This window comes from Pelophylax lessonae (assembly GCF_965119305.1).
Source record: "Pelophylax lessonae genome assembly, chromosome: 12".
NCBI classification, from domain to species: Eukaryota; Metazoa; Chordata; class Amphibia; order Anura; family Ranidae; genus Pelophylax; species Pelophylax lessonae.
This window is the reverse complement of record NC_138779.1, coordinates 48,904,915-48,928,786: the sequence shown is the minus strand read 5'-3', so window position 1 is coordinate 48,928,786 and position 23,872 is coordinate 48,904,915. Positions and strand designations below refer to the sequence as shown.

At 43.4% G+C, this 23,872-nt stretch overlaps 1 protein-coding gene across 2 annotated transcripts in view; it reads right to left on the bottom strand.

The window, feature by feature from the left end:
* Positions 1-2,114: 2,114 nt before the first annotated feature.
* ETS1 (ETS proto-oncogene 1, transcription factor) overlaps positions 2,115-23,872 on the bottom strand; it is a 47,895-nt gene continuing 26,137 nt past the window's right edge. Inside the window, exons 5-8 of one of the 2 annotated variants that reach the window (XM_082274268.1) lie at positions 16,685-16,933; positions 15,559-15,819; positions 6,187-6,305; positions 2,115-3,360 (exon numbers count right to left, since the gene is read on the bottom strand). In XM_082274268.1, the coding sequence (XP_082130394.1) occupies positions 3,145-3,360; positions 6,187-6,305; positions 15,559-15,819; positions 16,685-16,933 (845 nt within the window). In that variant the 3' untranslated portion in view covers positions 2,115-3,144. The remainder of the gene's footprint in view (positions 3,361-6,186; positions 6,306-15,558; positions 15,820-16,684; positions 16,934-23,872) is intronic. The other variant, XM_082274269.1, reaches the window with a different exon arrangement.

Genomic DNA, 23,872 nt, shown 5'->3' with positions numbered 1-23,872 from the left:
AGCTGTTGCTTTTCCTCTTTGATCACAATGCCGCCCCGCCAATCCTTCTCTGGCAAAGGTGCAGACAGGAGAAAGCCCGGGCAGGCTCTGTTGGATGTACGATGTAATCGGCACGATTTTGAATTTAAGCACCACTTTACCTTACCCTAATGCTGGCGAGTTGGCCAAATTAAAGGCACAGTCCACCTTGTGGAAAACTTGTATTAAATACACTGGGGAAATAAAATTGCATTTAATAAAAGGCTGCAATCAGACCTGCAGAGCATTGCAACTGCGATCAGCGCATGGCAGGTGCAATACACAGGCTGTTGCATGGTTTACCCTCCGGTCTGTACAGAGGTACGGAGCTTCTGTTTTTGGGCTGGAGGAAATTCTGAATCGGCTATAAATGAAGGGATGTCACTGGCCTGCAGCAGATGGCACGTGTAGTATCTCTTATTGAATGCTCTAGGAACTCTATGGTGTGGCTCTTTGGTCAGAGCCAATCACAGCTACACTAAATTCAGACAACAGAAGGTTGTTATAAGATGCACTCATTTGGGTGGGCATAGGATAATGCTGTATGTGACCATGCTTCTTGTTGTAACTTAAATATGGGCATAACAGGAAACCTAGCCAATAAGGTGGATGGAGCCTTTGAAATAAAAGTAATCAATATATATATATATATATATAAGGCAGCTGGTGATATTTATAATTTTTCCTGATCTTAGGCTCTCTATGGAGTAATACTGCAGAGCACTGAATTGTCTCCCAGCCGGGGAAGGGTTAACCCGGAGGATGTGAGGAATGTATGAAGTACTCTGGCATCCTCTGTCCCCAGATGGGAGCAGATGATATGGTAAGCAGCCTTGTCAGTGCCTTAAATCACCCCTGCAGGCATGTGACAGCAAGCCGCTCTCACAGGAGCACCCAGACATCTATCATGAATGGCAAATACTCCTTCTAGAGGAATGCCCCTGTGCCCTCCATGTGGGACTAATCAGGGGGGGAGGGGGGGGAGAGAATGCGGGCCATATGGAGGAAAGGTGTCCCCCTGCTGTGTTTCCAACAGATAATGTAGGAAAGCAGCTGATTGGATGATTGCTCCTTCAGACACGTTCTTTACAACCGGCCAAGCAGTAAACCACAATGGCTCGGCAGAGGCACAGAGTATGTCAGTGTCTTAGAAGTGTATGTCTAGCCAGAACTTTTTTTCTAAGTGTTGGATAGACGCAGAAAGGCTTAGAACCTCTGTCAGGTTTTTACTGTAATCCTGGGCTCTGTTAGAGACATTCAACTCCACATCATGTCCTAGGAACCACAGATTCACCAAACAAGAAATGAGGGAATTCATCTACAACTGGGGGGGGGGGGTCCCATACCCCTGATAGTATATGTTCAAGGAAACACTACTTTATAAAATATTTGTTAATCTAGAATTTTTTTTTTTAAGGACAGACATGTTTTAAAAAATAATTCTAACACGTGGAAAGGCAAAAAAAAAAAGTTTTAGGCCTCACTTCATATATAAAATTAAAGCTGAAGTTTAATCTGTATATAATGTGCCCTCGCTAGTGCCGTCTGTCCCCCTCATAAACATGCTAATGACATTTTAAAGTAAAATCTTTCCATACATAACTATAGACCCAGAATGTCATCACTGGCTTCTCTATGCAATGCAGGCAGATCATGGCTGGTGGGAGGGGCCAACATGGTGCTGTACATGGCTTCCTGAAAACATCCCAGCATCCTTTCTTAGTAATCCACAAGGTTTACAACCTCTTTAAAAGGGTGGTGTCAGTCTGGAGGAGTGGGTGTCCCCAGGCAGGCTGTTTTGCATGCAGACCACCCTAGTTAACACCTATATGTGCTTCAGAGTCCTATGACTAAAAGAACTGAAATCCAAATAATGAAAGAGACAGAAGGGACAATGAAGCTTGGAGTCCTCCAGCCTGGAAATGAGGCCGGCTCTATCTGATGCTTCGAGTGCACAATGTGAGAAGCTCACAGTGTGCAGTGAAATCAGAGAAAGTAATTTCAGTACAGGAGGGGAGTCTGTACAACTGTACAAAACTGAAGGTTTAAACTATTTAAGAAAAAAATATATATAATTCGATACATATATCTCGTGGTTTTTGCCTTTCCACATGCTAGATGTAAATATCTGACAAGGGTTCTATCCTGTCTGTTGGAGATTTTTCCCTCACTGGAGAAACCATTGTGACTGGGACATGAAGTGAGGGAAGGGAAATCTCTCCACTGGAACGTGGGATGGAAGTAAAAAGATTCACCAGGGATTCCAATCCACCTTCACTCCATCAAAAACTAAAAATGAAAGTCTTGGCGGGACTTACACTTTAAGCAGTGTCCTTACTACAACACATAGATTGTCACAGCTGACCAAAGCCAATAGAGAAACATCTTTGGCACTCTTGAAAAAAATAAAAACACTAACAAAAAAAATAGAAAAAAAAAGAACTTTAAATCTGTACAACTATCTCATTAGAAAAAAAAAACTTTCTTATAAAATATTTACACATATATTTCTCATCTCTATAAAAATACAATCTGGGAACACTTAAGATGGAGAGAAGAAAGTCATGTTGGTGGCTCAGTGAGAAAGCTTACAATAGTGGAAATGAGGGATTTGGGGCTTATGGCGTTTTCTGCGGTGAAATACAGGCGAGGATTGGCTGCCATTTGGTTACTGCATTTGCACTTGGGTCCTGAGAAGATTCATTTAACATTGGAGCTCTGTGGTCGCATCAAGCACAGAACCTGCACAAGACTTACGTAGGGCTCCGAGTCTTGTGGGACTGTTTCTCCGCTCCGGTACGGATATGACCCACCTCTAAGGCTGCTGCTCTCTTTGCACACATTGTAACTTTTTAAAGGAAATCAGCTTTCAAGATAAAATTTAAAAGTCAGAAATACTGGCACGACATCGGGAATGATTAACAAAACAAGCCATTGACTTGCTCTTCTCTTGGTCCTCGTTCAGGTTTATGGTGGGAAAGAACCCAGCTAACATCTTAAGTAGCCATGTCTCTTAATCCCACCGGCATGTGGACAGACCCCTCTTCCCAGAATCCTTTGTGTCTGTCTTGCACATTCCTAGAGAGGGGCTTTGGTCTTTTTTCCGTTAAGACTCTGACAAAGTTTTTATTCGTCGTTGTCCGGTTTAACATCCAACATGGCATGGAGCTCCTCTGGTACGTATCCCAGAAGGCTTTGCAAGTCACATACAAAGCGGTAGACATAGCGCTTGCCGGCCGTCTTGTGAATGATGTTCTTGTCATAGTAGTATCGAAGGCCACGGCTCAGCTTTTCATAGTTCATCTTAGGCTTGTTCTTCCTTTTCCCCCAACGCCGGGCAACCTACAGGACACAGAGACAAATGTGATATTTCGAGCGTGGGTTGTTTGACTTAAAACATCGCTGAAGAATACAGAGGTCGACTTCTGCTTCTGGAAAGTCTTTATCAGGCTGACAATGCTAAACCACATCTTCACAATTAGCAGCAACATTGTCAGCCTGCTGTGTGCGCTCCTACATTTGGATGCTGAGCTGCTTATCTACTAAAGCTGACTGGCAGAACGACAGCCAACTAAAGGAGTGCCCACAGCCAACTAAAGGAGTGCCCACAGCCAACTAAAGGAGTGCCCACAGCCAACTAAAGGAGTGCCCACAGCAGGCTGACAACGCTGTTGCTAATTGTGAGCCTGGGACATAGCGTTGTCAGACTGAAAAGTGCTGTTACTGCCCAGATATTTAAGTAAGAAGCTGCAACAAAGTCACCAAAAATGATTTGCTCATGAAAACTATATGCAGTGAGGCATGATGCCAAACATACTGAAAAATAGATTTTGGGGTTTACAGGCACTTAACATGGTGAATGACGAAGACAATGGAGTAAGGAAACTGGGGATATAAGGAGTAGAGTGCCAGACTTTGCATTGATAAAATAACATTCATCTGGACAGAAATTACGTCAATAAAAGTCAAAGCATTTTGCGGGTTCTAATAGCGCCCCCCCCATCTTGGTTTAGGAATATAACTAAATATGTTCAGAACAACAAATCAATGCGACTCCTGAGGAGGAAACTTTTGGTAATTACAAAGTCTACTTCCAGTATCTAGTTTGGCAGCAGGTCCCAGAGTAATGATACCATAATTCTGTCCAGACAGAGGAAATCTTTGCCAGGTACAATAGGGATAGGTTGGAGGTTACCCAAAAATGAGTAATTTCAATAGTGAAATGTTGAAAGAAATCCAAGAAAAGGAATAATAGAGATAATTAATGTCAGGAAAAAGCTACAGTATAAGAATATGATACAAAATACTAATTATATTTGGATAATACAGAAAACACACGATTAGTTGTACAGCAGTGACTTACAAATGCCAGATCCCCCCATCCAGGCTAAAAGTGTTTTCATTTACACTTAAACCCCCCACCCCTAACAAGACCGGCCTCACCACTTACCAGGACTCTACTAATAGCCCAGTCAGTCTGGAAGAGCTGTCCACATTGCTTATTACAACCTATCAGAACTGTGGGGTTGATTTACTAAAGCCTGAGAGTGCAAAACCTGGTGCAGCTCTGCAAACAAACCTTTTCCAGCTTCCAGGTTTTTTGTCAAAACCTAAAGTGTTTTTAACCCACTGTGACATCTTTATATAATCCTCTGTTTCTTGTTATGCTATGTGCTCCTGTCTCGGTTTTAATACCTGCTTGGTTTTATTACCTGGTTAAGGTTTCTATACCTGATTTCAGAGTTCCGATCGGCGCTCACGTGACCAGCCACTTCTTTCCCCTCTCGATCTGACAACTTCAGCGGGCGGGGTCGAGATCCCCCTGCTGAGGTCAGTTGGTATGAGAGGAGGAGAGAGCTGGACGATCACGTGAGCACTGAGTGGCGCTCTGAAATCAGGTATAGACCGCATTTTTTAAATAAAACACAGAGACAGGGGCACGGAGCATAACGAGACAGAGATATAACAGAGGATTATATGAAAGAATAAATGTCATTTCAGCAGCAGGAGGGAAGGGGCACTGACACAGAGCAGACAGGCAGGCGGGCGGGGTGTGGGTATGGGGGGAGGATATAGGAGAGATAGAAGAGCTGTGGGTGGCAGAAGCCCGTAACCTGACCACAGTGTCAGGGCTCAGCAGCCACGATAAACCGTGGCCAGTTTACAGGGGGGAGGGCAGAACCAGACAGGTATTTCAGGTGATACAGGGGGGCCAAATTACACAGCACAAGCACTGTGCTGTATAACAGTGTTTCTCAACTCTGGTCCTCAGGGCACACTAACAGGCCACATTTTAGGTATTACCTTGGGGAGATGCAGACTAGAATACTCCAATCACTGAGCAGCAAATTATATTACCTGTGATGCATTTCAGTTTTCTTGCAAATCTGGCCTGTTAGTGTGCCCTGAGGACCAGAGTTGAGAAACACTGCTGTATAACATGCTTTAAAGGAACAGGACCCATTTTTTTTTTTTAGGGTAACAAATGCTTTAATTGAACAGTTAGAAGCCGATTGGAGAGTGCAAAAAAGCTGGTTCAGCTTTGCATGGTAGCCAGTTTTAGTAAATCAACCCGTGTTACAGCAAAAGTGTGAAATGGAGAAGTCGAATGGGCGACCATAAGCAAAAAAAAAAAAAAAAAAAAAAGACATTGGGGAGGGATATTGGATATTTAGAAAGGGAAAACTGTCTAGTGGAATCTGGGGGGGGGGGGGGGGGGTCTGGACAACCTATACATTGTTTACTAGGAGCCAGCATGTCAGACCCCATTGGGTGGAAGGGAATACAACTGTGCCTTGTAGCCAAGGACTCGGAACACAAGAGGTCGGCTGGTGCTAAAACAACATTGTGCATTTGTAAACATAAGTCGATCGATAACTGCAACAGATAGCCTTTTGAACTGCCCCAAAAGAGTACTTTGTAAGTGTCTAGGATGTTTCTATCCTATAGAAGCCTTTGCGGGATTGCCCACATAAGGTCAGTCAGTAGAAAATGCTCAGTGACTGGTTGTGTGTTGTTTTATGGACTGAGTTGTAGAGGCAGGAACTCACTTACATAGAGGAAGCCTGTATAGGGAGATCATAAAGAAAGTGTAACCACAAACATGCAAAGAGACTTTTTGATCAGTATGACATCAATAGGATGACTGCCCTGACAGCAGGTACTTACCTCATCTGGGTCGGACAGTTTAAATTCCCAGCCATCCCCCGTCCAGCTGATGAAAGACTGGCATGACTTGTCTGTAAGGAGCTCCAAGAGGAATTGCCAGAGCTGAATTGGTCCACTGCCTGGGAGAGACAGAAGAGAGAGATCAAAATTATCTATGTAATCCCACCATCATAGATGTCCTCATCACAAAGCCATAGAGAGGTTATATCCATTCTGACCCACCAGAAACGGTCAGTAGTACAAGGTACAAAGTAGATAAGTTCTGACTGGGTGACATGATTTCATTACTTATTTCCATACACTGCCGTATCCCTAGACGTCTCTCCCTGTCATATGTTCCCCATATGATCATCAAATATTTAAAGTAGATTTAAATTGAACTGGATGACATTTAGTTTGCTCAGTGTACTGTGCATCATAAACCATTCCCTTTCTTTTTCCATAAAAGTCTGGTTTTCACCCTTGTCCCTTCTCAGTGCTGCTCGTCTCCTTCCACAACCATCTCTGGGCTGCACATCTTTGCTCTGGACTTGCTTGCTAATAGTGACAACAGTAGACCAATGCTACGAAATGTGTCGGTAGTCACCTCCTGGGGTACATGTGACATGGTGACAATTCAGGCGCACAACTAAGAGACCTGGACAGAGTATTGTTACCCACAGGGAGTGCCGGACTTTAATGGCAGGATCACCAGGGATTATTTTAACAAAAGCTGCAGACTTTAAAAGATTGAAAACCGATTGTGAAATGCATGGAAGCGGGTAGCAGACTGCAGATGTGTGTTAGTGGCGTGCCTGCCCTTCTGTGTCGTTCTTTGACTATAGACATGTCTCATTCTCTACGTTGTAACACCCATGGTGAATTCCCAATTGCCCCCCTGCAGCCATATTGTACACTAAAACAATAAGTCTACACATAGGGCAATGCCAATGGGCCTTCGCGCTTTATTAGCAAGACATGTGACCATTGGATTCCTGAGCATGGTGCTGCTCTGGAAAGTCCCGGAGCAACCGCAAATTGGCTGATAACAGCACGCCTCTGTCCTTCGCTGCAACCCAATGACCCATAACCTGAACAGGGTTCAAAGACTGAAACCAGTCAATGGGACTCACATGCTATTCCTGTGCACAATGGAGTCTGTGTTAGGCCGCAGCCAGTGATGGCGGCCGCAGAAACAGACTGATTATGTCCGTCACATGATAGGAATGCACTGTCCTCAATGGGAAAATATGTCTCCCCATTCAGCTACAGGGGAACCCTGATTCTAAAAATACTGTTGGCCAGAGACAGATCCCCCATTCTGCTCGCCAATCACAGTTCTGTCTGGTCTCCAGCTGCATAATGGACATTCTATTACAGTTGAAACACAACAGCCTTTAATATGTGCACAGAGAAGGCGGTTGTAGTGTCATGGAGGGGTGCATTTTAGATTCAGAAAGTGCAACCTGAAGCTTGCCAGGCGAAGAGCAGCATCAAGCTGGGCAATGCCACTGGCTGCTTTAGTAATCTGTAATTCATTGAAACGCGTCCCGACCCATGCACACGTTTGGCTCCGTTTTTCAGGCCGCAGCTGTTGTGCACAGTGACCGCAAACCCCAAGAGGGCCCTGCGAATGGAAAGTTCCCAGGATCATGAGAGCGTTTTCTGTTTAAATAAGGAAATATTTCTGCAGATATCGCATGGCCTGACACTGGGGTAGTGGCCCCTGCAGAGGCGCCTCTCACCCTCTGTTCTGTGTTTAGTCTTTGTATACAGTAACTTTTATATACACACACAGCAAACTGCACATCTGCCAAATACAATTCACTCCATATAATCTTTCTGTACGCCAGCACCACGGCCTACTGCAGCCTCATCATCCTAAAGGCTTCAACCTGAAGCTCATTTGGTAGAGGGTGCATCTCCATTACAAATGTGACAAAGCCCACGTATAGGACAAGGAAGACCTGCAGGGCTCCAACTGTTAAGGAACCACAAATCTCCGCATGTCCTGCAGTGGTCAGCAAAAAGCTCAGAACAACTGCGGGGACTTCTGGTTCCCCAAAAGCCACATTGAAGTGTGTCTCTGAGCGAAGCAGCAATCTACACAAAGATGCCATATTCACAATTGTCCTAAAACTAGACTACATTTACTTTGCTCTCCGTATCATTAACAGCTGCCATGTTTGTTTTTCTAAAACTCTGGTTTTCACCTTTTTCTCATCCTTTGTTACATGATCTCAGGGCTGCTGAAGTCCTGCAGCCTATTTGCAGCCACTTCCTGTCCTTGAGCCTTTCTCAGCGTGGGTTTCCGAATGGTGACAACTGTGGACCATGTCTGTGTAATGTGTGTTGAAATGTCCACTTGTAGTCTCCATCGAAAGCCCAAGATTCACAACAGAAACACTAAATTAGGAAATGGATCGTTGTCATCTGAATATAAAAAGTGCCGCACAAGAACTTTCATGGCAGGATCACCAGGAATTATTTTTAAAAGCTGCAGATTTAACATAATGAACCCCTTGGCACCGGCCACACACAAATATGCGGCCTCTCAGCGCCTGAGCCTTAGCGTAGGCAGGCCGTATATTTGGGTGACTTGCGATAAATAGTGCTGTGCCGAGGGCACGCTCCCGGCACAGTGACTGGTGTCTAACCAAAAGCTCCCGATCGCTGCATGCATGCAGGAATTTTCTAATAACGTGACAGCTAATCACAATGGTCACATGATATTAAGCCACACCATGCCTCCCGGCATCTTAAACAGCCAGGAGGCGTGAAGAGGTTAAAAATGACACTAACCAGCTACAACTTCTATGAGATTTTAGTGATTGGTTTTACATCTTACTGTCTGCTATAGACCCTGAACCAAATTGTTCATCAATCTGGGGTGTCTGGAGAGCCTCCCAATGTGGTGTCCTCCTGTCACTGAGGGGGCAGCACTGACCGCGAGGAGAATGCGTGCGCTCTTTCTACACTCACTGAGAAGAATATGTCTATGTGTGATTTGTGTACATATTTGTGGCTCAGGACCGTGCAGATATATAGTTTGTTTATGTCGTCTGTGTTTAGGAATGAGATTTGTTGCAGAGGGCTGTGTCCATATGTAACCAGCCATTGCTGGAGCGCAACTATTTCCACAGGGACCGTGCACGGCATGAATTACTGTTTACAGCTGCAGAAGTATGCAGAGAAAAATGAGAGCAGGACATTGCAATCTCTCTTCCTCTGATGTGTATATAAATCATTTTCTGCAATTTCTATAACAAGGATTGATATCATTGCTTACAAAATTAGGGAAAATGCTACAATAAAGCATACAAGCAACCAGTAAAGTGTGTGTATGTATACAATACATATATAAACAATGTAGTGCTTTTAAGCGCCGGTTCACATACACGCAACGCTACTTCCCGGGGCGACCTCCGAGATCGCGGTGCGGGCAGCGCGCCGCGACCTCGGAGCGGCTGCCACGGACTTCATAACATTGAAGTCTATGGCGGTCGCCTCCTGGTCGCCCCAAAGAAGCTCCGGACCCTTTTTCTAGGTCGGAGCGACTTGTGTCGCTCCTATTAGAACGGGTCCGCAGCTTCCCTATGGGAGGCGACCTGCGGCAACCTGTGAGGCGACCAGGTCGCCTCACAGGTCGCCCTAGTGTGAACCGGGACTTAACCATCGAGATACAGTATCAGTATCTGATTCTTTGTATCTTTATTTCCTGTCACTTTTATATGTATATTAAAATACTTATGTCACTGGATGAATATTGATTGTTTAGAAGTGCTACACTGTACAGTGGGGAAAATAATTATTTGATCCCCTATAGATTTTGTATGTTTGCCCACAGAGAAATTGTCTATTATTGTTATCATAGGTGTATTTTAAATGATAGAGACAGAATATCAACCAAAAATCACGATACAAATGTTATAAATGGAGTTGAAGTTCGGTGAGTAAAATAAATATTTGATCTCCTACCATCCAACAATAATTCTGGCTCCCACAGACTGGCTACAGTATGTGCTCATGTGGTACACAGAGTAGTCCTGTCAATTTAAGAACATTCTCCTGACGACAGCTTGTTATTTGTATAAAAGACACCTGTCTACAGAATCTTTTTCTTCCATTCAAACTTCACCATCATGGGCAAGACCAAAGAGCTGTCAAAGACGTCAGGGACAAGATTGTAGATCTGCACAAGGTTGGAATGGGCTACAAGAATATAATCAAGAAGCTTAGTGAGAAGGAGACAACTGTTGGAGTGATTATTCATAAATGGAAGAAATACAAAATAACCATTAATTGCCCTCAGTCTGGAGCTCCATGCAATATTTTGTGTCATGGAGTAAGGATGATCATGAGAAAAGTGAGGGATCAGCCCAGAACTACATGGGAGGAGCTTGTAAATGATCTCAAGGCAGTTGGGACCACAGTCTCCAAACAATTGGTAACCCAATACACAATTGAAATCCTGCAGCTCCTGCAAAGTCCCCCTCCTCAAGAAGGTATAGGCCTGTCTGAAGTTTGCCAATAAACATCAAAATGATTCAAAGAAGGATTTGGAGAAAGTGCTGTGGTCAGATGAGACCAAAATTGAGCTCTTTGGCATTAACTCGACTCGCTGTGTTTGGAGGAAGAAAAATGCTTACTGTGATCCTAAGAACATCATTACTACAGTCAAGCACGGAGGTGGAAACATGATGCTTTGGGGCTGTTTCTCTGCTAAAAAGGTACAGGCCGAATTTGCTGCATTGAGAGGCCAATGGACAGAGCCATGTATTGTAAATTATTGGATGAGAACCTTCTTCCCTCAGCCAGAACACTGAAGATGGGTCTTCCAGCATGAAAATGACCCAAAACATACCACTTAGGCAACAAAGGAGTGGCTCAAGAAGAAGTTACTCAAGACCTTAAATCCTATAGAAAACTTATGGAGGGAGCTAAAACTTCAAATTGCCAAGCAACAGCCAAGAAACCTAAAGGATTTACAGAAGATTCGTAAAGAAGAGTGGACCAAAATCCCTCCTGAGATGTGTGCAAACCTGGTAACCAACTACAAGAAACGTCTTACCTCTGTGCTTGCCAACAAGGGGGTTTCTCCACCAAGCACCAAGTCATGTTTTGCTTGGGGATCAAATACTTATTTTACTCACTGAATTGCAACTCAATTTATAACATTTGTTTCGTGTTCTTTCTGGAGTTTTGGCTGATATTCTGTCTCTGTCATTTAAAATACATCTATGATTAAAATGATAGACCCCTCATTTCTTCATTTTCAAAAATCTGCAGGGGACCAAATAATTATATCCCCCACTTTATGTGTGTGTATGTTTGTATATATTATACACATACACACCTCCGTTCACAAAAATTGCAGATACCAGTCCTGCTGATGGGTTAAGAAACTTCTACGGCTCTGTCCAGTTCTCCTACAGTAACTGCCGGTCTCCTGGAATATCCTCCATGCTCCTTAGACTGTGCTGGGAGACACAGCAAACCTTCCAGCAATGGCAAGTATTGATGTGCCATTCTGGAGGAGATGGACTGCCTGTGCAACCTCTAGCAGGTCCAGGTATTGCCACACGCTACCAGTAGTGACACTGACCCTAGCCAAATGCATAACTAGTGCAAAACAAACAGAAAAAAACGAGTAGGGAAAAAACGTCAGAGGCCTCCACCTGTAAAACCAATCCTGTTTTGGAGGTTGTCTCATTGTTGCCAATATAGTGCACCTATTGTTAATTTAATTACCACTAAAGCAGCTGAAACGGATTAACAACCCCATCTGCTACTTAACTGACCAGAAAAATATCCCAGGAGTTTGACGGCTTGATGCTACACTTTTTTTGAGCAGTGTATATATACACACACACTGTGTATACACACACACACACAAAAACATCCGAATATAAGGGAGCTGTCAATGCTATGGGAAGGGGGCAATCCTGCACTGACCATATAATAAAAGGAACGCTCCAAAAAAAAGGAAAAATTTTGCAATCAAACTGACTCTGGAGACTCAATCTGCCTGCTGTAATTCTGCCAGTCAGCTCTGCACCCGACTGCCCCGCTACCTGAATTCTTTAGAAGCCAATTTTGAATAGCCGTAAGCCTGACAACCTAAAGACTGGAGTGTACCCAGTGGTTAGCGCTCTGTGGTTTGAGCATCACTGGGGTCAGAGAAGGGGCAAACACTGATTTTGGCTTGCACACTATCATGTGACAGAGCAGGCATTCCCCATAAAATTCAGGTTAAGGTATATGGCAAGGATTTTTTTTTACTTTGGCACAGTTGCAATGTTTTCTGGATCTTAATATCAGTTCTCTGATTGGTTTTACTTGCTGCCTGCAGTTCAGTTACTCTTTAATGTTGTATCGAGATCTTGGTAGAATTGCACGTTTATTTATCAAAGAAGCTGTATGTTCCTTCTAACCAGCAGTTACACTTCATATGTATGTGAATACTGTACGTCTCTTATGACAATGCACACATGGATCTATAAACGGTGTACACAGCAATTCTGCTATATAGCTCTGTGCTAGGTGGTTAGTAAGTGCAGCATAGAGTGGTGTGTAACGAGCGAGCGAGCGCCTCAGATAATATCAGCTCAGTCACACAGAAGGTGTGAAAGTGAATTGTGACGGAAACATCTCGCCATTTCTCACACTGCTCAGAGCAACTTATCAAAGTGAAAAATCACGACCCAATTTAAAAAGCTGCAGAAACAGAGCGAATTCTGTAAGGTGCTGAGTGGGTGGACTGAGACGTGTCTCCACTGTCTTGGTCTCATTATTCATACTAGCTGAATGAAGAATCTGAGAAACTTTAGGTATTAGACAAAGTATAAATGTCACCATGAGGCCACAGGATCACAGCTGTGTCCAACAGAGGCCCATATACTTCAATTGTTCCCCAATGATGGCCCTATAAATGCCCCCTAACTATAGACTTTCATGTCCTGTTCTTCTGTACCTCAGTATGTACTGATAAACTTACAGTTGTCCTCCCCCACTATTAAACTGTATACAGTGCCTTGAAAAAGTATTCCCCTTTAAATTTTCCACATTTTGTCATGTTACAACCCAAAATGTAAATGTATTTTATTGAGATTGTATGTGATAGACAAACACAAAGTGGCACATAATTGTGGAGTGGAAGAAAAATGATAAATGGTTTTCAAAACGTTTTACAAATAAATATCTGAAAAGTGTGGCATGCATTTGTATTCAGCCCCCTTTACGCTGATACCCCTAACTAAAATCTAGTGCAACCAACTGCCTTCAGAAGTCACCTAATTAGTAAATAGAGTCCACCTGTGTGTAATTTAATCTCAATATAAATATAGGTGCTCTGTGAAGCCCTCAGAGGTTTGTTAGAGAACTTTAGTGAATAAACAGCTTAATGAAGGCCAAGGAACACACCAGACAGGTCAGGGATAAAGTTGTGGAGAAGTTTAAAGCAGGGTTAGGTTATAAAAAAAATATCCCAAGCTTTCAACATCTCATGGAGTGCTGTTCAATCCATTATTTGAAAATGGAAAGAGAATGGCACAACTGCAAACCTACCAAGACATGGCCGTCCACCTAAACTGACAGGCCGGGCAAGGAGAGCTTTCATCAGAGAAGCAGCCAAGAGGCCCATGGTAACTCTGGAATAGCTGCAGAGATCCACAGCTCAGGTGGGAGAATCTGTCCACTGAACAACAATCAGTCGTGCACTGCACAAATCTGCCCTTTTAAGGAAGAGTGGCAAGAAGAAAGCCATTGTTGAAAGAAAGCCATAAAAAGTCCCATTTGCAGTGTGTGAGAAGCCATGTGGGGGACACAACAAACATGTGGAAGAAGGTGCTCTGGTCAGATGAGGCGAAAATTTAACTTTTTAGCGTAAAACCAAAATGCTATGTGTGGCATAAAAATAACACTGCAACATCACCCTGAAGACACCACCCGCACTGTGAAACATTGTGGTGGCAGCATCATGTTGTGGGGATGCTTTTCTTCAGCAGGGAAAGGGAAGCTGGTAGGAGTTGATGGGAATATGGATGGAACCAAATACAGAGTAGATACAGAGAAAACCTTGTTCGAGACTGCAAAAGACTTGAGACTGGGGCCACGGTTCACCTTCCAGCAGAACAATGACCCTAAACAAACATATAGCCAGAGCTACAATGGAATGGTTTAGATCAAAGCATATTGATGTGTTAGAATGGCCCAGTCAAAGTCCAGACCTAAATCCAATTGAGAATCTCTGGCAAGACTTAAAAATTGCTGTTCACAGACGCTCTCCATCCAATCTGACAGAGCTTGAGCTATTTTGCAAAGAAGAATGGCAAAAATGTCACTCTCTAGATGTGCAAAGCTGGTAGAGGCATCCCAAAAAGACTTGCAGCTGTAATTGCAGTGAAAGATGGTTCTACAAAGTATTGTCTCAGGAGGCTGAATACAAATGAACGCCACATATTTATTTGTATTATTTTTTGAAAACCATTTATCATTTTCCTTCCACTTCACAATTATGTGCCACTTTGTGTTGGTCTATCACATAAAATCCCAATAAAAAACATTTACATTTTTGGTTGTAACATTACAAGATGTGGAAAATTTTGTCACCGTACCTCTAAATGTCCTTCCCACTATGGTCCCCTATCCCTCAAAATGTCCTCCCTCACTTCTGGGCACATATAACTCTAAATGTTCTCCCCATATTTGCCTATATACCTCCAAGTATCCCCACCTACTAAACACCACTATGGTCCACATACCTCCAAAAATCTCCATACTTTACCCCGCTATGGGTCCATATACCTCTAAATGTCCTCTTCTAGCATAGCCTAGTAAGGGCTTGTATACATCCAAATGTTCACCTATGGTAAGGCACTATGGGCCCATATTCATTAGGATGTACACCTGGTAAATCTCACTATGGTCTTCTCTACATTCAACTGTTCCTCTAGTATACCCACTACAGACCCGTAAGCTCTCAAACGTCCTACTATATTACCCCCACAGACCAATATAGCAGAAAATAATTTCCATACTACACCAAACAATTTGTCTGTATACTTAGAAATGCCTGACCCCCCCCCCCCCCCCCCCACACACACACACACACACTGTATCCCACTACAGGCCTGTATTCCTCCAAATGTCTTCCCTATTACATCCCCAAATTGTTCTCCGTCCTCCAGTAAGCACCACTACAGACCCTTTTTCTCAAGCCTTCTCTAGTACACCCATTTTAGGCATGTATATTTCCAAATGTACCCCCCACTATGGGCCCCTATACCTTAAAATGCCCCCCCACTGCCTGTATATGTCCTGACATCTTGATATTTCCTCCCCTCATACACGCTACATCAGGCCCACTACTTCTGTCACACATTGTTAGCCTACCTGTGTATCCTGCAAGGGCAGCAGCAGGGATGACTGGCTTGTCTTTATTCAGCTCGGCCCGGTCCCTCACATAGTCCTTGAAGGTTCCTTTTGGTTTGTGGTTGGGCAGTGCAGGCTGGTAATCCTCCGAGTCAAAGCTGTCATACGATGGGACACGCTGCAGGCTATTGTACGAAGACTGGCTGCTCCATGACTGAGTGAGGCGGTCACAGCTGTCGTGACTCTCGATACTCTCAAATGACTCCTGTCCGCCAAGCTTGCCTGTCCACAAACACCAGCCCGTTACTGAAGTGACAGCTGAAACCCTGACAAAACAATGTCTTGCTATTGTGGGGTCAAAGTCCTATCTGTGGTACCCACATCTCTAGTGGCCTAGACCTGTGGCAACCAGGTCAATCACCCACAGCAACCAAACAGCTACTTGCCTTCATTGCAGTCTATGCTAGAAGCATGGCGGCTGGAAAGCAAGTGGGTGCTGTGGGTGACACAGACACTTCGAATTTATGAGACACAGTCTGTCATATTGGACATGCTCCGTAGGGATTAATTATCAGAGGATTTGTATGTCAGATATTACCCAGTTTAACATGGATGACTAAATTTGGTGAGATGCAGAATTAATGTTTTAGTTTTGCCGTTTCCCATGTGACCGGCCTGACCCATTGCACGTCATCCATCATATCTGAGATTTAGCTGAACTGGGCATACGTTCTGACAATCACAGTGGGTATTGGCACCGTCCACGTTGTCTTTAATCAGCCAGTCACAGTCTCCCTATTCGTTATTGTACCAGAGCCGGTCACATCTAAATTGGTTGCCATCAGTGAATAGTTTTTTCTATATTGCTAACAGAAACATAGTGAATTTTAAATATTGTAAATTTACATGGACTCTTCAGAAGGTTCTGAACTGCCTGCCAGGTCCACCCAAAACAGACCTACATTAGCATCACAATACATTGAATTTAAAAAAATTGCACCAAAACGTGTGCAAAAAAAAAAAAAAAAGCCTAAATATTCCTAATGAATGAAAATACGTGAACGGGGTGGTGGGTTTTATGTCTGTCCGACTCAGGCTGCGGCTGCGGCTGTCAGGGCCCAAAATACAGTCTGTGGATCCTTCTTACCTCGGCTGATCCTGCCCAAACACATGTTGTCCGGTGACACCACCTCCTGCTTGATAGTGAAGTAGTCTCCCTGGAGAGAGTCCGGCTGTAGGGGGTCTCTCAGGATGGGGGATGGGTAGTCTGTCTCATATTTCAAAGACAAAAGTTCCTCTGAGCTGATGGGGTGGAGGGTCTGGTAGGATTCTGTGATAAAGCTGGGCTCCGAGAACTCAGAGGGGGGGACGCACTGTGCATGTTCGCTTCCGTAACCTGCAAGGGAGGACAAGACTGATGTCACTGAGGTGATACAAATTATGGCTGATTACATACAAATTAAAGCAAATGCTGACCCTAATTTTGTGCAAATGTGTGCAACTTCCTGTTTGAAAAGCAAAGTTCTGGTTTTATCTTTCTTCCCCTCACTTGTTGCATTTATTGCAGCGACTGTCTAGATGCACTGCAGTGATGGCTGCATGCCATTTCTCAGGTCCAGTTTTCCTGATTGTGATAACAGTGACCCATACCCACATTGAAGGAGCCATTTGGTGGGGGGCTGGGGCAGTGCGTTGTTAGCTGGAAGTGTCTCCTGAATAAGGATCATCATGGAAGAACCAACAGGGATTATTTTAACTAGAAAGAGGCAGATTTAAAAATATTGCAAATGACAATAATTAAGCTTCTATGAGATTTTGGTGAGTGAGTTTAGCGTGCCCTGTATTGGACATGCGCTTCAAACACAGAAAAACCATCTATATACAAGTCATTCAGTAGTGGAATTGTTAGATGGTAGGGACTTTTTGCAGAAAAAGACATGCAAAGTCACTTCTATAAAAAAAAAAAAAAAAAAACGTATTTCCGCCTTCCCTGAGCAATTTTCTATTTTTTTGTGTACACTGTGCGGTGTATGCGCCATGTGGGGTACACCCTCAAATCATTTCCAGCATCAGTGAGATGTGCTGGGTAAAAGCAAAGGATCTTGGGAGCTGCACATCAGAAGAAGACCTGCTGTGTGTATAGACAAGTGGCAGTCTCAGCCTGAACTCCCGCCAGGTCACGCGTTTCACTCCACCCACGGGCGCTTACTCACGGGGATGGGCCGGGTGCCAGGTATGATGTTTGTAACTCTTGCACATGCGCTCACATCATCTGTACCCAGCCAATGGCTGAAGAGAACTGCTGCAGGACCCACAAGAATTGCCAGTAGAGATGGCAGTGGCAGGGCACCCAATGGTAACAAGTGTGTGGACCCACCATCTCTGGGGGGGACACCACAAAAGGAGGGAGGTAGGTGTGTTCCATAGCCTGCTAGTATCCTATGGATACTTACAGATTATGGTGAAAGCTCACCCCCACCAATGAAGTTTACTTCTGCTTTACTTAAACACTGGCACAAATTCAGCTTCAAAAAGGTAATTCCGGCAACAAGATGCAATGTTCTATAAAATCCATAGAACCTTTATATTTACTTCAAGACGAAAGGGGAATCCATTGCACAGCAAGGATGACACGTATCAGGCTTCCTGACCTGGCACCATTTTTTTAAATACATTCTTTATCTATAAATGTAGTCTCTTGCATAAACAATACAGAGAAAATCAGACATACCATGCATTATAAAAAAGAAAAAAAAAAGAAAAAAGCACAAAATAATATAAAATAAAATGCAGTACAGAATATCAATAGTTCTTCTTGGACTAGCATCCAGTAGGAAACAGTAACTGCAATAAATAAGCTACTCATATACAAAATGGTGTAGAGAAAGGGAGGCAACATTCCTTATGGTTTAATTCTGATAACAGTTTTGCATGCAAGATGTTGAATCTATTTTTAAATATATTTAGATATGAACCAAGGAAACGGAGAAATTAATGTTCTGGCACACTTTACTACATATTTCTTTGTGTGGATACAGATAACGCAATAGAGATAGCAGTGGGCTGCAGCTGTCCAGACCTGGGCGTCCTTCACAGTGTACATATATTGTTCCGATATGGGGGTCTGATTGCTTTCAAAATGATCATTCTGTGCTTGAGCACCTTATACTTTGATGAAATGGCCACCTTAGAATGCTGTGGATGTATTGTCCTTTAGGACCTCCTAGGAGCAGAGTCCACAGAAAGCTTTTGCAAAGCAATTTTAAAGCTTTCGGCAACCTTTTGCAGCTTTTGTTGAAGCCTTTAGGCCCATTCACACTTGTGCAACTTAAAAAATCATGAAATTTCTATTATGACTTTACCATATTTTGGATGAGTGCGACTTGTGAAGAAAGGAACAATTTGTTAGGTTTCTTTATTTTCTAACAAATTCCAAATTTTCAGAACATTTGGAATTCGAATCAATCAAAAATTGATCTGAATGATTTGAATCCTGTGAACAATCGCTGGTTGTTAGGGAGCGGACTGGGAAGCCAGCTGCCGCGTCCCTAACAACCAATGACTCATCAGCTGTCAGCAGGTTTCCCCACTGATAGCCAAATGTAAAAAAAAGAATGCCGGCAATAGAAAAAAAAAAAAAGGAAAGAAAATGTTGTCGCATGGCGTCTCCCCCCCCATGCATACCATGCCAGAAATTAAAAAATAAAAAAAACAGTGTAGCCCTCCCCCCAAATCTATACCGGACCCTTATCTGAGCATGCAGGTCAGGAAAGGGTGGGGGGGGGCGAGCGGACAGTCCCTCCCTTCTGAACCAGAACATTCAGGGGTATGAGAGATGATTACGGCCTCACACACTTACACAGATTGAACTAGATGGACTATTGTCTTTATTCAACCTCACCTACTATGTAACTATGTAACCATACCAGGGCACATGGCTTCAACATGGGAGGGGGGGGGGGGGTGAATTTCATGTGACTTTTGAGGGTTTACAATGAGGTCTATGAACCTCAAGTTGCATGAAAGTCAGACCAAAGTAGTGCAGGAGCTACTTTTAAAAGAGAAGTATATTTATCTAGGTGGATGCAGCATCAGCGGCTTGCTGAGAGGCTGAGCTGAGGTGTCGGTCCAGGCACCTGGCAGATCCCGACTCCGTGGCCATGATGACGCGGTGCCTGGATCGACTTCTGTGAATGAACTCCTGTGATCCATAGGAGATGTACAGCCAAACGAGTTTTGGCTGTGCATCTCCTTTAAGTTGCACAGATATGAACGGTACTCAGAGAAACCTGGGGTGTGACTTGTCATGCGACTTTGGGGTCCAAAGTGGCATAAGTGTGAATGGGGCCTTAAAGAAAACTTTAGTTCCAATATGAGGATGTCATACATAAATCATAATGTTAGTGCTGGCTGTAACTTTAAACAAGGTGCTAGCCTGCTTTCAACAAGCTTTAAGTAGTTAGAGTTCAGCTCTTCCATTCCTGAGATTAGGATCTTGGGGTTCGTGAGGTCAGTAAAACCAGTCAGTTGAGCCGTGGTTTTACCACCTGCCTGCCTGAACACTAACGTACAACTGCTCTAAGCTGTACACATGCTGCAACAAAATTTAAACAGCATACCACTTTCAGTGAGTGATGCTGCTGCCGAACGGGACTAATGCAGCTCTATTGGGCCATGCAGGAAAAGCATCAAAACCGTGTGCAATGCATGCAATTACATCATGGTAGTAGGTCAAATATAGGGTTAAATCAGGTTGTGAGGAGATCGCCTCCTCACCACTTGTCAAACACCTCTGAAAAGCGCGCCAGTGTGGATTGCTTTTCAGAAGGGCAACAGTGCCTGTCGCACTTGTGAATGACCACTTAAGGTGTGAGTAAACCCAAAAAGTTTTTAGTGCCATTAGCTCTAAAATGATTTGCTCTTACTGCGTTCTCATTTCTTTCATTACTACAGTGGATATAAAAAGTCTACACACCCCTGTTAAAATGTCAGGTTTCTGTGATGTAAAGAAATGAGACAAAGATAAATAATTTCAGAGATTTTTCAACCTATACACTGTACAAGTCAATTGAAAAATAAACTGACATTTTTTAGGAGGAAAAAGAAAAAGCTAGAATAATTTGGTTGCATAAGTGTGCACACCCTCTTATAACTGGGGGTGTAGCTAGAATTAAGCAATCACATTCAAACTCATGTTAAATAGGAGTCAGTACACACCTGCCATTATTTAAAGTGCCTCTGATTAACCCCAAATAAATTTCAGCTGTTCTAGTAGGTCTTTCCTGACTATTTCTTAGTCGCATCCTACAGAAAAAGCCATGGTTCACAGAGAGCTCCCAAGAGGGATCTCATTGTTAAAAGGTATCAGTCAGGAGGGTACAAAAGAACTTCCAAGGCATTAGATATACCATGGAACACAGTGAAGACAGTCATCATCAAGTGGTGAAAAAAATGGCACAACAGTGACATTACCAAGAACTGGACGTCCCTCCAAAAGGCTGCCAGGAGGCCTACAGCAACATTAAATGAGCTGCAGGAATATCTGGCAAGTCCTTGCTGTGTGGTAGATGAGACAACAATCTCCCATATTCTTCATATGTCTGGGCTATGGGGTAGATTGGCAAGATGGAAGCCTTTTCTTACCAAGAAAAGCATCCAAGCCCAGCTAAATTTTGCATAAATATATCTGAAGTCTCCCCAAAGCATGTGGGAAGACGTGTTATGGTCTGATGAAACCAAGGTTGAACTTTTTGGCCATAATTCCAAAAGATATGTTTGGCGCAAAAACAAGACTGCACATCACCAAAAGAACACCAGTGAAGCATGTTGGTGGCAGAATCATGCTTTGGGGCTGTTTTTCCCCAGGTGGAACAGGGACCTTAGTGAAGGTAGAGGGATTATGAACAGTTCCAAATAGCAGTCGATATTAGCACAAAACCTTCAGGCTTCTGCTAGAAAGCTGAACATGAATAGGAACTTCATCTTTCAGCATGGCAATGACCCAAAGCATACATCCAAATCAAAGGAATGGCTTCACCAGTAGAAGATTAAAGCCAGAGCCCAGACCTGAATCCAATTGAAAATCTGTGGGGTGATCTGAAGAGGGCTGTGCACAGGGGATGCCCTTGCAATCTGACAGATTTGGAGTGTTTTTGCAAAGAAGAATGGACAAATAATGCCAAGTCAAGGTGTGCCATGCTGATAGACTCATACCCAAAAAGACAGTGCTGTAATAAAATCAAAAGGTGCTTCAACAAAGTATTAGTTTAAGGGTGTGCACACTTCTGCAATCATATTTTATTTTTACTTTCCTCCACCTAAAATATTTCAGTTTGTTGTTCAACTGAGTTGTACAGTTTATAGGTCACATTAAAGGTGGAAAAGGTTCAGAAATGATTTATCTTTGTCTCATTTCTTTACATCACAGAAACCTGACATTTTACCAGGGGTGTGGAAACCTTTGATATCCACTGTATATTCTCAGACACTAAATACCTGGCTGATTTTTTCCCTCTACTTCCTTATTTGGAGTGGCAATGCTTTTCCAACTGATCCTCCATCTTCAGAATTGACACCCTCATTCTGCATGATCCAGTGATCCCCTTGGGGGAAGCAAAGCTCTGCTCTGAGCCCAAGCATTAAATGGAAAAAAACAAAAATTCCTGTTCTCCCTTTAAGACACACATGTTCCACCCTGCTGGCCATTGGGTACTGCAGACATTAGATGTCCGATCTGTTCAGAAGCAGATCAAGAAACAAAATAAGATTGCACAGCTAATGTCTGCAGCTCCAACAGGCCAGCAGGAAGGAACATGCACATCGAATGGCAGGGATGTGTTCTTTCATATAAGATTCAGTTTTGTCACATATTGAAACTAATCTCTTCCCTGTCATCAGACAGTGAGGTCCAGAGAAACATGGCCCCAAGAGGCAAAAATAATTAAATAATTTCATTCTGGATAGAGCAAGGAAGGGTTATAACCCCTGTCAGATTTTTTTTTTTTTGTCATCTGTGTCCCATTGCTGGGATATCCCATCACTTCCTGTCCCATAGCCAAACAGTAAGTGGGAGGAAATCTCTGCAAATTAGGGGAACTCTTTGGGGACCCCCCTGGTCACCAGAACTAGTGTCCCCATTGGAGGATTTCCCATCTATTACTTTTCTGGGGACAACCCAAAATTTGGAATTTTCTTTTACTTTTAATGGTAATGGTGGCGCAGTGGCTAGCACTTTCACCTAGCAGCAAAAGGGTCGCTGGTTTGAATCCCAACCACGACACTACCTGCCTGGAGTTTGCATGTTCTCCCTGTGCCTGCGTGGGGTTTCCTTCAGGTACTTTGGTTTCCTCCCACACTCCAAAGACATACTGGGAGGTTAATTGGATCCTGTATAAATTGACCCTTCTATGTGTATGTATAAATGTGAATTAGGGACTTAGATTGTAAGCTCCTTAAAGAGGTTGTAAACCCTCTTGTATAACTTTTACCTATAGGTAAGCCTATATTAAGGCTTACCTATAGGTGCTATAAATATCTCCCAAACTTGCACCGTTTAGGAGATATTTACAGCGCAAACTGCCGATGACGTCATCGACGCAGGCGCTCTGAGGGAACGGCCACCCGTGCCGTTCCTTCAGAGCTCAGTGCCGTGAACGGCGGCTCCCGCGCGCATGCGCGGGAGTGATGTAATCGCGCCTCCGGCCAATCAGATGGCCGGAGGACGCGAACCCGGAAGCGGGACGGCAGGACATGTCGCCGTCCTGTTGCTGAGGTGGCGGCACGGCGGGGGCTTCGTTTAAAGGTAAGTACTACATAATGAGCTAGTATGCGATGCATACTAGCTCATTATGCCTTTCTCTTTACAGGGCTTTTTTTTTCTCGGATTTTTTTTTGGACTTTACTTCCTCTTTAGGGGGAAGGAACGGATGTGAATGTACAAAGTATATGTAATGCGCTGCGTAAATTGACAGCGCTATATAAGTACCTGAAATAAATAATGGTAAACAGGAAAAATAGAGAGGGTGAATCTCCTAATGGGGGCACAGACAGCAATAAAAACAGACAGGGGTTCTAATCCCTTTTCACTCAAAAAAAAATAAAAAAAACACAAAACATTTTGCCATTAGTTATACTTTAAGCTTAGTAGAATGATGCTCTTTATGGCTAGGTATTGTACATTTTAACATCCCCAAACTGGAGCTGTAGAATGTTTAATCACTTTAACAAAGCGGCTCAAATCTTACCAGAAACTTTACAAATAGTTAACAGAGGCTTTCTGTATAAACTTCTCCTATTGGTGCAGAGAAGTCCATGTGTAGAAGGCTCAGTCACTACT